General features: G+C 42.8%; 1 protein-coding gene across 1 annotated transcript in view; it reads right to left on the bottom strand.

Moving 5' to 3' along the window:
* Positions 1-16023, bottom strand: part of LOC311236646 (ras-related protein rab7) — a 30289-nt gene extending 14266 nt beyond the window's left edge. The window contains exons 1-4 of the mRNA XM_084324353.1: positions 15865-16023; positions 15200-15268; positions 11385-11511; positions 1137-1355 (exon numbers count right to left, since the gene is read on the bottom strand). Of these exons, the coding sequence (XP_084180479.1) occupies positions 1137-1355; positions 11385-11511; positions 15200-15252 (399 nt within the window). The 5' untranslated portion in view covers positions 15253-15268; positions 15865-16023. The remainder of the gene's footprint in view (positions 1-1136; positions 1356-11384; positions 11512-15199; positions 15269-15864) is intronic.
* Between the last annotated feature and the right edge of the window lie 3371 nt (positions 16024-19394).

The following is a 19394-nucleotide window of genomic DNA, read 5'->3' as shown; positions in this document are numbered from 1 at the left end:
CTGCCGCGAGCGACAGCGAACTGAGCGGCGATGTCGTTCCCCCCTCAAATATTCGCTCGCTGTGTCTCTAGTTGAGCGATTACGCGGCCAAGTCCCGCCCCTAAACACTTTTTATTGGTCAAGAATCGCAGGCTGCTTTGCCCCCGTGTGCTTCCAGGTAACACACACACACACAGACACTCGGACACGCGCCGCCTCATATCAGGACAGTGTCGCCCGCAATTTCGACTCCAGTTCGCCCTCTCGCTGCCTGTCAGGAACCGGTCTAACACTCAAGCTCAATATTATTTGACGAAAACAATGCCACTGACCCTCAGCTGCCAGAGAGGTCGCTTTGGATAAAAGCGTCCGTGCTAAATGACTAAATTGTCAAATTGATGTAATACAGACCCAATACTAGGTACGCAATTTGACATCAATTTGACAATACAGACTCTGCATTATAGCTATATAGTAATGTGGTACAGATTGGACCTTTTAAAACAACTGGGCAGGGTGTGACGCCACAACATCTACACGCCTCAATAGGGAGGTGTAGTTTGACGTCACTTTAGTTTCCCGCGCGGTCGACCTGTATAGGGATTTATCATTGGGAAAATGTATTATCGGCTATTGTAATGATTCTGCCTCATGAACATTGGCAAGCTTTCCATTTTTGCATAAAATGAGTTCCCTTCTATCACTAACATTATTGTTTAAGCATTTATGGTTGAAATAAAATTAGACGTAATTATTTTACGATTAATTGCGAATAGTTTCATGTTGAGCTATAGATTGTGGATGAATACACGCAGAAAGGTACACCATGCCAATGTTCATGCTTTATTCGTTTTAAAACGAGACGATTTAGAAATGTGTCCATTGGAAATACATTGTGATTTCAAGCGAGGTGGACCGGCCGGAAACAACAATGACGTAACCACTACACCTCCCTATAGACCAGGAAGTAACCACTACACCTCCCTATAGACCAGGAAGTAACCACTACACCTCCCTATAGACCAGGAAGTAACCACTACACCTCCCTATAGACCAGGAAGTAACCACTACACCTCCCTATAGACCAGGAAGTAACCACTACACCTCCGTATATACCTTCACGTCGCCGGCCCGAGCCCTCCCTCCCTCCCACCTACCTGTCGGTTCTCCAGGTCGATCTTGTTGCCCAGCACCACAAAGGGGAAGTTCTCGGGGTCCCGGGGGCTCGCCTGGATCAGGAACTCGTCCCTCCAGCTGTCGAGGGTCTTGAAGGTGCTGGGCGCCGTCACGTCGTACACCAGGACACAGCAGTCCGCCCCGCGGTAGAACGCCACGCCCAGGGACTGGAACCTCTCCTGGCCCGCCGTGTCCCAGATCTGAGAGAGAGAGAGAGAGACACACACAAAGGCAGAGAGACACAAAGGCAGAGAAAAAGATAGAGAGAGAAAGAGAGAGAGAGAGAGAGAGAGAGAGAGAAGTGTTTGCTGATGGGAGACAAAAAACTACAGAACTTCCCCATTCTAATTCTATTTGGTTCCACTATTCTTCTAGTCTATGGTGACCACACAGGATGGGACACAGAGAGAGCGTGAGAAAGAGGGGGAGGGGGGGTGTCAGGTCTCGTTAGTCTCCCCGTTATCAAGATGCTGGCGGAGTGAACCGACCTCTCTTGAGACGGACTTTGGTAAAGCTTCCATCACTTCTGATTATTTGACCAAAACAGACATATTCTGTGAAATTCAACTGATACAGCTGTAATGTGCTACTGTTGAGCTCTACTGCATCAGCTCGCTGCAGCCCGTGGCTGGTCAAGGACGGGAGAGGATTTTAATCACAGGGTTCCCACAGCAAAATGAAATTCAAGGACTTTTGAGTACTTTTCCAAGCACTATTTTTCATTTTCAAAAAATGTCATATTCTTGGCGTTTGCCAGCTAGAGCAAGCTAGAGCATCACACGCAAAGAAATGAGGGAAAGCAGTTGGAGCACGCGAGACAGCGACTCGTCAGATTTGATTAAGACTGAACCAAAAAAAACTGATTTCTTGATTCAGAACAATTGTATCATGGATGAATTTCAATGACTTTTTAAGCACCTTGTTAAAAAAAATTCTGTTTTCAAGGAATTCGAGGCCTTTTTTTATTTTATCAAGCACTTCAAGGACCTTGTGCGAACCCTGGCTACAGCCTGCCAGGACGGGAAAGGATTAATCAGGCTATAGATTAGTCTGCATTGTGGTGGTGATCACGGCCCACGTCGATGATCAAATCATTGATTCTTTTGTTTTGCGCTCGATTCCTGTACATGGGCTTGGACTTCCTGTAGGAGTTCTGCATAATTTCCCCCACAGCTTTCAATTGTATAGCAGCTGTTCCATTTACTGCCGGGATAAACATGTCCGTTTACACTGCAGGAGGTTTAACATTCCATACTTTCAAATCTGCATCGGGTCTCGGGGGGGGGGGGGGGGGGGGGGGGGGGCGTGTATTAGAAGGGGGGAGAGTTATTATAAAAGTGCCTAATTACTGGTACTTGGCCACCGAGCTTCTGCCTTTCAGTGTTCCTCGCTGTGATGCGTGCGGCGGGGTCAGTGGTGGAGAGCACACCTCTTCCAAGTTCCAAATCAGCATTTTTAAGCCAACTGGCTGGCAGGGAAACAGTTAAAAAGGGGGCACTTCACCGGAAAAACAAATGCTGGTTTATTTTACGCATAATCTCAGACATAATCCAAGATGCTAAACCATGTTGCACACGTTGATTAAGTTCACCAGTTATTGAGGGTTAAGAGTTAAAACAACAGTCCTCCAGCGATGTCATCGGAGGTGACCAGGGTTCCCACAGACATTGTAAAATGAAATTCAAGGACTTTCAAGTACTTATCCAAGCACTTTCATTAAAAATAAATAAATAAATAAACGCATTTCTTGATTCAGAACAATTTTATCATGGATGAACTTTCAATGCGAATGGTTGATTCGAATTTCAAGGACTTTTTAAGCACCTTGTTAAAAAATGGGCTGTTTAACACTTTCCGTGCCACTCACGAGATTTCTCTGGTTTTTTTATAGGTGGTTGCTAGCCACTCACGAGATTTCTCGGATTTTTTTTTTTTTTTTTTTTTTGCGATCTGAAAAATTATTGCATCACCCGAGCCTACCCGAGTATAGCCGAGGGGCGCCGGCGATCACTGTGGAAAAAAGCGCCCCCTGTCGTCACCCAGATGACATAAGTGATTTTGGAATGGACTCAATGAAAATGAATGGGGAAAGAAATCCGGTACTCCACATTTTCCAGTTCACTGATCCAGCCGGGGTTACCACAGTTCATTCTGGAACCTCAGATCCCCGCTGATCATGGAGATCTACAGTATCGCGTTGGATCCATACACGTATCGATTTTTTCGAATGGTGATCAGGAATTGGAATATACCAGTTGGATACCATCTGATGTCAGGTAAGGACTCTATGTTATCAGTGTTAGGATAATCAGAGTAAGTTTGATGAAGTTATAAGCTGTTTTGTGAAATGTCTTCTTTCGGTTTCACTGTAAAAGTCCGTGAGGAAATCAACGGAGCTATTATCCGTGCGCGGCCGTAATGTGCTTGCGTGCACGTATAATATTGATCATCTAGCGTTTATTTGACAACGATTCATAAAAAGGCCGACGAATATCAACGTTGTGGAATATTCCACTAAAAGACGATTTTCATAGAATGCTCCAGAATGAGCTGTTTTTTATATCAAAACGGGGGCTTTTCTAACTGCTCTGAAACGGAAACGACGCGATAAAAAAACAATCTGCCTTGACAGCACTGACTGGAAAATAGTCTTTGATAATGCGATGGGCAGATTAGACACATAGCCATAATTTAAAACATAGATTAGGCGATATTAACGTTAACATTGGCGCCGATGGTGGCATTCAGCCGGTAAAACGGAAAACCAGGCGTGGCGCTCAAAGTGTTAAGGAATTCCAGGCCTCGACTTTTTTGTAAAAAATCAAGCACTTTAAGCACTTCAAGGACCTTGTGCGAACCCTGTTGATTAAGTTCGACAGTTACTGAGGGTTAAGAGTTAAAACAGTCCTGCAGCGATGTCATCTGAGGTGACTGTACACTTGTGTTTGTGTTAATTACAGCTCAATGAATAAACAGTAATCCCTATGGCTATTCATTCATCTACATAATGTCACTGAGCTGTAATAGCAACAGGGATTGCTGCTATTATTTCATGTCCACGATTTCACTGAGCTGTAAATTAATACAACACAAGGATCCGGTGTCCTCCGATGACATCATTGGAGGACATAATTCAAACTCATTAACCTTTTCACTACCACAGTACAGAAGGTTAACCTTTCACTACCACACTATAGACGGTTAACCGTCTGTAGTGTGGTAGTGAAAGGGTTATGAAAGGGTTAACCCTGTGTCGTGTGGTAGTGGTTAACTCACAAAAACTGTCAGACTAAATGTATGTTTTACAGGGCTGAGTGAGGTGCCCCTGGGCCTTTGGGTTTTTACATTTTGCACAAATGTCTAGTCTCACAACCACTAGCACAATTTAAACCAGAACATTCCACCAAGTGCAGTGTCATGAGGCCAAGAACGAGGCGCGTCACGCAAACACAGGACTACAAAGGACGTGCGGATGATGCTCCTCCATATAAACTTTCCCAGCAAACATGACGTGAATAAACAAAACTGGCCCTGTGAGGGAAAAATGGCTGCAGTGTAGCGTTCTTTTTTCTTTAAGCCAATAAGATGATACTAAAATTACAATCTGCCAGGAATGCCAAGCTGAAGGGGTGGAGGAATGTAAAAACAATAACAGCTGACTCACTTGTTATTGTAATTGGCCAATACTAGTCCGCATGAATCATTGTACAATGCAGAGTCTGTACTCACATTGGTTCCGACTATGTGGTATCTCGTCCACCTCTCTAGATAGTCACATTATATTCTAAAGGGCTCTACATGTTCGAGCAACTGTGACGCGACTGCGACACAACATCGACAACGCAACAATGTTGCAGACACTCTGCCTTTATGCATCTGCAACATTGTACAGAGCTGCAAGGTTAGTCTTACATTGCTCCATGAGAACAAAAACTATGCACCGGCAACTCTCAAGGTTAACAGTAGATAACTGGGTTTTCAACACAGTTAAATCTTTCAGGAACACTGTCTTTTCGTCTCAACCTGTTTTCTTATACAAACAAATTGTCAGATGCAGTGAGGTTCATTCTTATTTTACTAGGTCAGCTGATGATGGACAGATTATGTTACCACGTCCTAAATCAAATGCTTTAAAGAGGACTGTTGTTTATCGTGCCATCAATCATTGGAATAACTGCCCACTGAACATAAGTAAATTGAATAGTAAAGTGTCTTTCAAATACCACCTGAGAATGCACTACTTAAATATGTGAGAAAAATATTCTGATAATGATGTCTACAATGTTTTACTGTTTTTAGATTATCATTGTTAATTGTGATTGTCATATGAAACTCATGTTGTTATGTTTTGTGTTTTCTGTTGTCTTTCTGTGTGGACCCCAGGAAGACTAGCTCGCCACTTAAAGGTGACAGCTAATGGGGATCCTTTTAAACAATAAACAATGTAGCTAGGTTCCCTAGATAGATGAAACTTCCCTTCTCAACCAACCCATTGATAACCCATATAATAGCCGTGTTTATGTTTGTTTTTGCTCGTGTTCTTGTATATAGTGTAATATAGTTATATTTAGTTTGCTTGTTACGCTTGTTAGTTTGTTAGTTTAAACTTTAGGTTAGTTGTAATGTTAGTTTAGGTTCGTTTTAACGTTAGATAATGTACAAAATAAAAGTCTTTCCGGTGTTTTAGACGTCGCTCTTTTATTTTGAAACCCCCCGACCGGAAGTATTATTGATGCTATCGCTATCGGCTTGTGTAGTCCGGTTCTGTGTTTTTGAACAGACGCTAAATACAAATGTTGAGATTGTTGGTGAACAACTAATAATAATAATGGATTGGATTTATATAGTGCTCTTCATGACACCCCAGTGACCCCAGAGCGCTTACAGAGTCCATTATTCGTTCATACACAGTCATACCGGTAGTGATAAGCTACAATTGCAGCCAGAGCTGCCCTGAGGCAGACTCACGGAAGCGTGGCGAATAATCATCGCCTACGGCCCCTCCGACCACCACCAACATTCATTCACATGCATACACATTCATACGAGGCAAGTAGGTTAAGTGTCTTGCCCAAGGACACTAACTTTAGGTTAGTTTTAACGTTAGCTAGCAGCAGGGATGGACGCCGTTGTGCAAATGCAGGCAGCTACAGGCACTCGAGGAAGAGCTGCTAAATTGAATCGGCAGGAGAGAGAGAGCTTGTCAAAGCCGTATATCCCTGTGGCTGTGGTGCAGCTCGAACTACCCGTTGTATTCAATTAATTAATTGCTGTTTAACTTGTCCATGTCCAGTCCTTTCGATTAGCCCAACCGTTCATTGTAAACAATGATGCATGTAATTATATTAACGTTACTGTGTGTTGTTGTAGCTATGTTAATAAATTCTGAATGGCATTAACGTTAGTTGGGTAGCTACAACGAATTCTCACAAGCTGGCATTGTAAAACATCAACACCAGCCATGGGTATACTGTTTACTAAATTGTGGAGGCTTTTAATCGTCAAGGTAAGAGTATTTGAAGGCGTATGCTATGGAAGTCTTCCCCTGCAGCTCCACTTTGTTGAAATGATAACTAGGGCTATAGGATAACCACCGGTTAATTCGCGATTTTTTATTAGTTTGTCATGACAAACCAATTACATAATCCAACATATGTGTAAAAAAACTAACATATCGACCGGATTTTTTTTAATGATTTGTTACAAATAAATCAATACTTCCATTTTTTTTTTTTTTTTTTTTTATTAGTCTTTTTCCCCCTCCATTTTCCTCCGATTTTCTCCCATCCCAATGTTAGTCGTATGCCAATTCCCAGTCCCTTCCTGGTCGCTGCGCTTTACCCCCCACAGTCAGATCATTTGGGAGAGTGGAGGCTACCACGTGCTTCCTCCGACACACGTCCAGCCAATCACCGCTTCTTTTCACCTGGCAGCGCGGATTCTCATTGAGAGGGCGTAGCGTGTGGGAGGACCACACTATCCCCCTCACGTCCAATCCGCGCTTAGCAGGCGCCCCGACCGAACTGTAGGAGTCGCTGTTTACAACGACCCGGACCCACCCCGCCAGCTTCTCCCACCCTCTGATACAGCCAATTGTATCAGTGCAGACGGCCAGCCAAGCTGGTGACAACCCCGGAGCTGTGAGCCGGATTCGAACAGGCGAACCAAGCTCACAGCTCCGGGGCTGGTAACGAACGCAATCTCCGCTCGACCACCTAACCGCCCCCAATACTTCCATTTGTATAAATTACGTTAACTATCGAGGATAGTATTCCTGCCTGCAGAACCAATATTATATAACAGCCCGCCCCCATTCGCTAACCAACCAATCAATGCTACGCAACATCAACGCAACGGTTGTTCAGATTAGATTTTGGTGAAAGGTACGCAACATCCTTGCAACACACTCTACAACACCCTCTGCAACATCTGCAACCTGTCATCTGTCAGGCAGTTGCTCGAGCATGTAGAGCCCTTAACACTTTGAGCGCCGGCCGTGTTTTCCTTTTTACCCCCTTGAATGCCACGGTCCACGGCCAATATCGCCTAATCTATGTTTTAATTATGGCTATGTGTCTAATCTGCCCGTCGCTTATCAAAGACTCATTTTCCAGTCAACATTGGCAAGGCAGATTGTATTTTTATCGCTTCATTTCCGTTTGATAGCATTTAGAAAATCACCCGTTTTCCGGGGAAAAAACAACCCATTCTATGATAATCGCCTTTTACTGGAATTTGTCGGCCTATTTATGAATAGTTTTCAAATAAACGCTAGATGATCGATAGTATATGTGTGCGCACGCACGCTCGTGCCATGCGCTGATAATCGATGCTGTTATTTCCTCATGGCTTTTACAGTCAAAACAGCTATATCACATATCACATAAACGCTTATATCTCTGTGAAAACAAGTCTGATTATCCTAACACTGATAACATAGATTCCTTACCCGAGGTCAGATGGTATCCAAATGGTTTATTCCAATTTCCGATCGCCATTCGAAAAAATCGATAAATGTATTGATCCATCGTGTGTACAGTATAACCCATATTTGCCGTGGCTCAGAGGCTCCAGAATGAACTCTGGTAGACCCCGGCTGCATCAGTGAGAAGTAAAATGTGGAGTCAGAAATCTGTTCTCCCATTCACTTTCATTGAGTCCATTCCAAAAGGGTGATTTACCATCTGGGAGACGATAGGGGGCGCTTTTTTCACATCTGATCGCCGGCGGTTCCTGGATCTCCAACGGTAGGCTCGCGTGATGCAATATGATTTCAGATCGCTAATAAAAAATTAAATAAAAAAATACCCGAGAAAAGCCGTGACGTGGCATTCAACGGTCAGTCGTAAACCCAAGAAAAGCTGTGAGTGGCGCTCAAAGTGTTAATACATGACAGACTGCAGTGCTATATATTTATATTATTATATTTACAGCATATATATTTACAGCATATATATTTACAGCATATATATATATATATATAGGGTTGACCTTCGAATTTTCTTTTGGAATTCGAAGCTTTTGGGCCGAGATTCGATTTTAATTCGAAGCTTCGAGATACAATTTTTTAAATAAAAATGCATACATAAATTTGTTTTAAATTTTTTTTTTTATGTTGTGGTACTTGTACAGCACTTTGTTCAACTTTGTCAGTGCTGTAAAGTTTAAACCTTTTTAAATCTTAGACAAACAAAACACTTTGCTTTCATGAAATATTGTAAGCCGTCATTTGAGGCTTCATAAAAGCAGCACAATGAATACAAAGAGAGGCAGTTGATTTAAAAAAAAAAAAAAAAATTCAAATTGTATCTTCATATTCGAATCCCATGCCCATCGAATGAAGCTTCGAAGCATTTAAGACAGCCCTATATATCCACATTTGTCTGAATATACCTGCATATAAACCCTCTATATACTTACTTATACACCTGCATATAACCCATAGCTCTGTATGATAGCATGTACAAATGCTGTATATACCATATATATTTATTCTCACCACAGATTATATATCTTTCCACACCCGTCTGTATTTACCTGCATAGTCCTTTTACATATCTGTAGATACTATATCTATATCTGTACATATCCTACTCTTACTGGTTACGCTGCTGGATGGTATGACTTACTACCATACTGTCTTACACCTGTATCACTGTACATATTATACATACATCTGATTAGCACTACACTCAGTACTAATTTGTATATTTTGTACCCAGTTTAATCACCTGTACATTGTATATTATTATTGCACTTTGGTTGGATGCCAAACTTATTTTCGTTGTACGGTACTTGTGGTGTATGACGACATTTGAATCTAATCTAACGAGAACAATGCCATCCAGTCTTCCTCATCATCCGCCATCTTTCTATCCCCCAAGACTGTTGAATGAGTGGGACAGATAGATTATTTATTCCAGATTTTATATATATATTAGCAGGGCTGTACAGTGCGACGAGCTCGTCGCAAATTGCCCCTTTAATTGGCCGTTGCGATTGGTAAATAATATTTGGGGGCGGGCTTGCGAGTAGGGATTTCAAGCCTTGCATTCGCATTTCACTCCTAAATTATCCAAGCCGTGTGATGACGCGACTCACGCGAGCTGAGCACTCAGGTATGAGAGTGGGGAAAATCGATTGAGCACTCTGATAGACTGGCTGACTGTCTGATTTAGCTATGCCTATGAAGAAAAGTAAAGTTAGTATTGCTTCATATTTTCGACGCGTTCCACCTCCTAGTGAGCCGTCGAATGAAAATGTGACCGTCGAGAACATTGAGCCAGCAGTGGCAGTAGCCACCACCGCAGACCTGCCTTTGTACTAGGGTTGGATGCAGTTCCCTGTTGGTCAGTCTGTGTCTGTTATTCCATCTTCTTCTGCTCTGTTTAACGTTATACACTTCAAATAGTGCAGCATGTTTGAGAGTGCTCCCTTGACTGAGAGGATGGCTAGAGGATGGCCGGAACCACGAGAACTTTTATTAAACATTCTATTAAACATTCTGATATTTCCGCGGGTCTCGTGCAGTGGTCTCGTGCCACTGTCAACTAAAGCGAGCACTCGGAAGACACGCACCGTTTGACAGTGATATGCGCACTGACAGTCGGCGCAGTTGACATTTTCCAAGTGGGGGAAAATAAATCCTCTTCGTCCCAACTGTGTCCCGGCCCCGTGGAGGATTTTTCTTCATCCCAAATACATATTTTATTTCCCCCGGGACGACGGGACGGTGTTAGTCTCAAGCCCTGTCGTCGTATACCATTATCGATCCCCAGGTACTGGTTCAAATGTGAACGGTACCCAACCCTAACTGTTCAAAACGAAACGTCCCATTAAACTAAATAGTTCAGATAGCTCCTGATATCAATGTCTTATAACACTGAGTCGATGCGTATTCGAGCTGAGGGCACGCTGAATATAGTCAATAGGGTCCAGCTGCAGCGCCGGGGAATCCTGGCCGTAGCTGGAGGCTACAGTATAGGGTCCAGCTGCAGCTCCGGAGAATCCTGGCCGTAGCTGGAGGCTACTCGAGTACACACAGACAGTGGAGCTGGTTGCATATAGCGAGCATTTTGACTTGTTGCGTGGTGGCGATGTCTCGCAGATAATACAACTACAAGTATGATTATATAATATATATATTTTATTAAAAAAATATTATATAAAACAATCGATATAAATAATGGTAAAATTGTTATTTAAAAATGTGCCCCTAAAAAATATTTTTTGCCCCTAAATTTCTCATTTAGGGGCAAGTGTGCCCCTAGTGAAAAAGCTTAGCGTACAGCCCTGATTAGGGATGTACAAATTAATGCTTTAATTTGAGATTAATTTAAATTATTTAACTCATTCAAATCTAGATTAATCTATAGTGAAAAATCTTCAATCTTAGCGCTGCGGATATAAGAAAGAGGTCTAGCTGAGTCAATGTTGATGGTTTTGTTGAACATTTGTATTTCACAGGAGAGAAACTGTATTCAAAGAAAGCTATTAAAATAGTCTTTGAATCTAAATATACTTTTTGTGTTGATTTTACATTAATTCCATGATTTTACTCAAGTAAATATCTGTTACAAGCTTCGGTCTTAAATAGACAAATGCTATTTTTAATCTAGATTAATTACAGAAAATTGAGATTAATTAGTAAAAAAAAATGTATCTATCGACAGCACTAATATATACATATAAATATAATATATATATACACACACACAAACACACCGTACCTGCATAGTGACAAGTCTGTCATCCACCATCACTTCCTTTGTGAGGAAGTCGGCTCCAATCGTTGCCTTATACTGGTTGCTAAACTTCTTGTTCACATACTGGTTCATCAGAGAAGTCTTGCCAACACTGTCACATAAAGGCAGAACACATACAGGCCACGCTTTATAAACAGGGAGTACATGTTGGGCAGAACACATACAGGCCACGCTTTATAAACAGGGAGTACATGTTGGGCAGAACACATACAGGCCACGCTTTATAAACAGGGAGTACATGTTGGGCAGAACACATACAGGCCACACTTTATAAACAGGGAGTACATGTTGGGCAGAACACATACAGGCCACGCTTTATAAACAGGGAGTACATGTTGGGCAGAACACATACAGGCCACGCTTTATAAACAGGGAGTACATGTTGGGCAGAACACATACAGGCCACGCTTTATAAACAGGGAGTACATGTTGGGCAGAACACATACAGGCCACACTTTATAAACAGGGAGTACATGTTGGGCAGAACACATACAGGCCACGCTTTATAAACAGAGAGTACATGTTGGGCAGAACACATACAGGCCACGCTTTATAAACAGGGAGTACATGTTGGGCAGAACACATACAGGCCACGCTTTATAAACAGGGAGTACATGTTGGGCAGAACACATACAGGCCACGCTTTATAAACAGGGAGTACATGTTGGGCAGAACACATACAGGCCACGCTTTATAAACAGGGAGTACATGTTGGGCAGAACACATACAGGCCACGCTTTATAAACAGGGAGTACATGTTGGGCAGAACACATACAGGCCACGCTTTATAAACAGGGAGTACATGTTGGGCAGAACACATACAGGCCACGCTTTATAAACAGGGAGTACATGTTGGGCAGAACACATACAGGCCACGCTTTATAAACAGGGAATACATGTTGGGCAGAACACATACAGGCCACATTTTATAAACAGGGAGTACATGTTGGGCAGAACAAGAGCAGGACAATGCCGGCGTTTTTAATACGTGGGTCGCAAGTCATTCTTGCCTCAATACAAAGAATTGGTATTTCATTGGCGTTCATTTTTCATAATCTCCTTTACTAAAATGTTTGGTAGATTCTAGCCGACTACTGCAATAGGCAGGGGTGTAAAAAAGTACCCAGAAATGATACTTAAGTGAAAGTGAGTATCTGGCTAAAAACACACTTGAGTAAAAGTAAAAAAGTTTCTATTTTTAAATGTACTTAAGTACTAAAAAGTAAAAGTATAAAAAAAAAAAAAAAAATGTCTATACTTCTGATAGCAGGTGTTTAATCAAAGATCCCCGCTTTCTAGTCTTGCACAAGGACCAATCAGCATGGGTATGGGCGGGTTCATTTTCCATTGATGGGGATTTGATTAGCTGTTTTTAAATAAAGCGCGGCCGCAGGATTAATAACGTTAACGTTAGTTCGGCCATTGAAACAAATATACTAATTAAAATGGTTGGACCTGCAAGATTTGTACTTTGTAGGTCTGCATTTTAAATGTAAGGAGTAAAAAGTATGTTTTTTTTCTCTGAAATTTAATTGAGTAAAAGTACAAGTATACAAACCTAATAATACTCGAGTAAAGTATAAATCCCCAAAAAAAGTACTTAAGTATTGTAACGAAGTACAATTACTCAAGTACTGTACACCCCTGGCCTTAAAGCATCACATACACCTATGAAAGGAAGGAAACATCTTCACGGTGCAGGATGAAAGAAAGACAAGCTAGAACGCTCCCAAAATCCTTTATTAATAAGTCAATGTTTTGACCATTCTGACCTTTCTCAAGCCCGACACAATTCTTAGTCTTGAGAAGCCAATGTGGTCTAAATTAGGGATGCACCGAATGGGAAATTCTTGGCCGAAACCGATACCGAAAATAGAAAACAGTTGGCCGAAAACCGAAAGGCCGAAAATTATTCATAGAATAGAATTTTTTTTTACCAATGTTGTGGAACATTATGATTATGGAAAAATATATGATTATGGCAAAACTTAACTTAAATAATCACTATTATGGGTCCATAAAACATTTATTCAGCACTTCTGAATGCATACAGTACATTAATTCCATCTTTTCTCTGGCTGCCGCAGCGGACATCTGTGCTCTACTGAGCGCACCTTTCTAGTCCCCAGATGAATGCGCTCTCTTGACTCTCCACAGTAGACGCGCGACAGACAGACAGCGTCAATGTGAGAAACACAATCCCCCCCCCCCTCTCGCTCTGAATAATATGCATATTAGATAACTCAGTGATTAACCGCGACGGGCATATAGTAAATAAGGATATAAAAGCATGTTAAAGACGCATTTATTGGACGCGTTGCGCGCAGAGTTTACATAGAAACAGCGCGACTCCCGACAGCGCAACATCATCACAACAACACGCGTTAGGTTACAGGTTGTTTCTGTTTCTGTGATATATTTTCGGTGAAAAAACTCTTTCGGCCGAAAGCCAAAAGGCCATTTTTTGCCATTTTCGGCCGAAAACTTTCGGTGGCCGAAATTTCGGTGCATCCCTATTCCCTAGTCTAAATGTCAACATATTAATAAATTATTCTAGCAGGTGAATCTCCTCAACCCTACGATACTGTAGAATATCACAATAGAAAGACTTTTTTTCTGAAAGCAAGTGACACATAAGTTATCATGGCATTGTCGTCTAATGTGGTAATTCTCACGAGTTGATGTGGTATTTAAGATACATTTTCCAATACACTCAACTGCCAGTGGTAGTTATTTTTGGTAGGAAGCAGTGATCGGAAATAATACAAAAAATTATTTAAAAAAAGGACCAAATATTTCAGTAATTTAAAAGGGAATATAATGAATGAAAGACAACGTGAGAAATAAAATTTCTATCAATGCAAGAATAACTTGAGACCCACACGTCAAAACACTGGTATTGGCCTATCTCAAACCCCACCCTCTTTTGTTTGTCCGAGGGAAGCACCAGTTGTAATTGGAGGATCGAGAAAAGAGGGTGCGGTTTGAGATAGGTCAATTGTCCTTCAACCCTTTAACAGAGGTCAGTCATCACCACCATCACAACCGTAACCCCATTATTTCATGGTGTTCTTTTGACATTATAGCAGATGCTCAGCAGGGCTGCCCCCACTTTGTCCATTAATCATGTATTTTTCACACCTAAGCTAATTCAGGTGAATGTTTACTTTTGTTGCAGTTTTTTTTATTGGTTTCGGGTTTGTTTCACATTATCGCTTGACAAAACGAACCATACTTCGTTTAGGTTGGTGTGAACTTGGGTCCACACCGAACGACCTCACTCTGGTCCACCTGGTTGAGGTCAGGTTGTCTACAGGTATCAGCAGAATTAAAGACTTTTTAAGGACCCATGGTCACCCTGGAGGTAGTCTCACCCTGGTCCACCTGTTTTGAGGTGGTCTCACCCTGGTCCACCTGACCTGCATGATGCTTCGTTGAGTATGAGTTATCAATCGTCAATGTGAAACATAACTAAACAAATAAAAACTGCAATTAAAGTAAGACTTTCAGTTTTGACTGACCATTTCCAAATAAGTCATCACAAAAATTATGAGCATACCTTTTGGTATTTTTAAAGATTATTGTGCATGGGGGGGGGGGCACACCATTTTAACAGATTTGTCGATTCAATCAACTAATCAATTAGTGACATATTCTTAAGACTACTATTAGTCAACTAAGAATTTATTTTGAGGAGAACATCCTGGCTCAGCTGGCACCTTGATGTTACATTATTATGGTAAAGATGAGATGTTTAAGTACGCAGCACTGTTACTTACCCAGAATCTCCAAGAATGATCACCTTCAACAGCACCTTCTTACGGGATGCCATCCTTCCCTGGACTAAACTGCAGGGAGGGGGAATATGACAGGACGAGTGAGACATGGATCGATCATAGGACAACCTTGTTGGGTGCAGCAGGGCCAGACTGAACTTGACCCTGCATGACAAATGGAAACGTATCCATAATCAAGAACTTGCAAACTGGTTATCGTTGGTGGGCCCAAGCAAGCAAGATTGTGGTATTCTTCCCGTGTAACCCAGTGAATGCACCGTTAGCCAAGCAATAAAAGGGCAGCAACACACCCATCATGGGACTCTGGTATAATAATAAAAACACTGTTTCACTGGAGCTAGCGTGTTGTTAGCTTAACGCTATGCAGCTAACGTTAGCTTATTCCAGCCCAGCTGTCAAGTGTCACACAACCAGCTGTTTTCACACAGCATAACAGATGACATTCTATAAATAATATACAATATTATTTATATTACTACCTGCGATAATAATAACCGCTAGCTTAGGCAACCAACGGTTTATTAATGACATTTGGTAGCTAACGTTGTTAGCATGTTCACGTCAGGAGGCAGGTTAGCTACACGGTGGTGAGATGTTTTCGTAAGATTATAATAACGAGGCACGTTTTTAAACACGGCCTTACTTACCCTGTAACCGTCGAAAGACGCAGAAGAAGCAAAGGCAGATGTCCCTTGTTATATTGGATTGGAGAGCAGGGGGTTTCTGTGTTCCTGGTGATAATAATAATGTGTCCTAAAGTGAAAACCCCTACGCGCTGGTCATCCACACATCCGCTGCTGCTGTTGCGACACTGCAGACAGGAGTCACGAGGGTCTGACGTGTCGACCAATAGCATAAAATCTGCAGAGCCGCAAGCCCAACGTCTGGGCGGGGCTTCGGGGCTTGTACTCTGTGTTGTTTCCTGTAAAACCCGGAAGTAGTCAGTTTGTGCTGTTTATTTTTACAAGCAGTGAGGACTCGACAGCATTTGCATTTGTGTGTTCCGTGTTGCGGTTTAGGGTTAGGGTTAAGGTTAGCACCTCATGGTACCAAAGCACCTCAAAGGCGCTAAAAACAAAATTACAAACATCTCAAAACAAACTGGTCATACTACTGCTTGACCTTACTCCTAGAACCCACCTCACCCCTGCCCACTTTGACAACCTAGGATGGCTTAGAGTAGACGACAGAGTACAGCAACTTGCAATGGGCCTGGTCTACAAGATACACTACACGACCAAGGTACCCATGTACATGTCAAAATACTTCCCAAAGGTCAGTAAATACCACGATCACAACACCAGAGGGAGCTCCACAAATCATGTTAAACCCAGATTCGGCTCAAACAAGGGACTAAACACGTTTCGCAATTATGCCACATCAATGTGGAACGCCCTACCCAAAGCTGTAAAGGAATGTGAATCACTACCCACTTTCAAAAACACTCTAAAAAAACACCTAAGGGAGAATGCAACTCGAAACTGGCCCCTGTAAATGTCCGAACACAACCCCCTCCAATGTACAGTAAATTACCAAGTATGGTCTTGTCAATAATCCAATGTACAGTGTTGTTTGTACAGTTGTACAGTGTCCCCCACCCACCCCTCCTACCCAACCCCCCCCCCCCCCCCCACTCCTACCCAACCCCCCCCACCCACCCAACCACCTCCAATGTACAGTCCACCCCCACCTACCCAATCCAATGTACAGTTTCTACGTCAAATGTCAGCCTGTTTTTTCTGGAATCTTTTTGTATCACAAACAGTACTGTATTTGCAAAACTGGTATGTCATAAATGTATAGATGTAGCAGTACTGTCTATCTGTATGTCATGTATGTCATATATGTTACGATGAATTGAAAATGGGGGACCCTGATGTAAACAAGACGAAAGTCTTTCTCTGGTCTGCATCCCCTTAACAATTGTATGTATTGAGCTGTACTGTACTGTACCCATTCTGCAATCTGTTAATAAAGTTTTCAATCAATCAATCAATCAATCAAAGGGTTAGGGTTAAGGTTAGGGTTAGGGTTAAGGTTAGGGTTAGGTTAGGAAGCATACTAGGACCGCTACTGTTCCTAATTCATGCAAATGACATGTCGTCATCTTGTGACTGCAACTTGTTCCTGTTTGCGGACGACTCAGTCCTGCTGGTCTCTGACAAAAACAAGTTACAGGTTGAAAAAACCCTCAGCTCGGAACTAGGCAGAATCTGCTTATGGCTCGCTGATAACAAACTATCATTACACATGGGCAAAACAGTCCATTCTCTTCGGTTCAAATAACAAACTCAGCAAGACCAACGGCTTCTTAGTTACAGTGGGTGCCAATATTGTCACAAGGAAAGATGAAATTACCTACCTGGGTTCCATCCTAGAGGCTAATCTCTCCTGTGACAAAATGGCATCAAATGTAATAAAAAAAGTCAATCAACGAACTCGATTCTTGTACCGGATCTCCTCTCTGGTAAACAGGAATACCCTGAAGACTGGCAGGAGCACTCATTCAAGGGTACTATGACTATGCTTGCACCTCATGGTACCAAAGCACCTCAAAGGCGCTAAAAACAAAATTACAAACATCTCAAAACAAACTGGTCATACTACTGCTTGACCTTACTCCTAGAACCCACCTCACCCCTGCCCACTTTGACAACCTAGGATGGCTTAGAGTAGACGACAGAGTACAGCAACTTGCAATGGGCCTGGTCTACAAGATACACTACACGACCAAGGTACCCATGTACATGTCAAAATACTTCCCAAAGGTCAGTAAATACCACGATCACAACACCAGAGGGAGCTCCACAAATCATGTTAAACCCAGATTCGGCTCAAACAAGGGACTAAACACGTTTCGCAATTATGCCACATCAATGTGGAACGCCCTACCCAAAGCTGTAAAGCAGGGGTAGGCAACCGTAGGTACGCGTGCCTGCATAGGCACGCAGGGGCATTTGCATAGGCACAGGGGGCAGCAGTAAAAAAATAAAGAATTATAATTTTTTTTTTTTTTTTTTTGCTTTGAAATATTATAGTGAAATATTTTGCACTGTTGTCGCATTTATCTTGTTGAAATCCTCCCACAGGTTCTTTTTACTGCCACATATTTAATTGAGACCCTTTATTTGTTTATTATTTCAATTTAGCTGGAAATACATTGCTACATCATTCAGTAACATTTGCAGAGCCTTATAACAAAAACATTATTACGGTCACCATTGTGACCAGTGGGATTAATCAACATTGCACATGTTAAAAGCGATTTTTTTTACTCAAAATGTGAGTATTACCAAGTCAACTTGTGTTCTTAAAACAATGACAATAAACATAGTTTTATTAGGTTGAAATTGTCCCTGGACCTTTTTTCCCTGTCTACTCTCTTCACCAGCCCCCACCCTTGGACATTCTTGTTCCTCTACCTTCACACACCTGTTGGGAGTTTGCAATCAGGTCGGGAGAGTACTTAGGTTGCAGACTCCCCTCCAGTCCTTGTCGGGTCGTTCTGTGTTCTGTGTTCTGGACTCTGTGTTCGTTCTGTATTCTGTACATCACCATCACCTGCCGCGTCTCCGGTGTGAGACGACGTGCCAGCCATCACCACCTGTCGCCGTTTGCCTGGAGTGGGACACCGCTTTCGCTCTCTAATTCTCTACGGGAGGTTCCAGTGTTCCCACTCCAGATGTCAAGCCGGCTCGCCATCGCTCCCGATTCCACGGGAGGAAGGCGTCTCTTCGTGATCCTCGTTCCTGGGGTGAGCCTCGCCGTCGCTCCCTATTATTCCACGGGAGGATGGCGTGTGCTCATCCCGTTCCTCTCGGACCCCGGCTCGTCGTCGCTCCCTAGTATTGCACAGGAGGATGGTGTGTGCCCATCCCGTTTCCCCTCGGACCCAGGCTCGTCGTCGCTCCCTAGTATTCCACGGGAGGATGGCGTGTGCCCATCCCGTTTCCCCTCGGACCCAGGCTCGTCGTCGCTCCCTAGTATTCCACGGGAGGATGGCGTGTGCCCATCCCGTTTCCCCTCGGACCCAGGCTTGTCGTCGCTCCCTAGTATTCCATGGGAGGATGGCGTGTGCCCATCCCGTTTCCCCTCGGACCCCCTTTGTTCCGCGCTGCCCATCTGCAGCATCCGAGGAGGAGGAGGAGGATTCCTTCCTGAGCAGCAAAGCCCTACT

The sequence above is a fragment of the Notolepis coatsorum genome, assembly GCF_963971535.1.
Source record: "Notolepis coatsorum genome assembly, chromosome: 11".
NCBI lineage: Eukaryota > Metazoa > Chordata > Actinopteri > Aulopiformes > Paralepididae > Notolepis > Notolepis coatsorum.
This window is presented reverse-complemented; position numbering and strand designations above follow the sequence as displayed.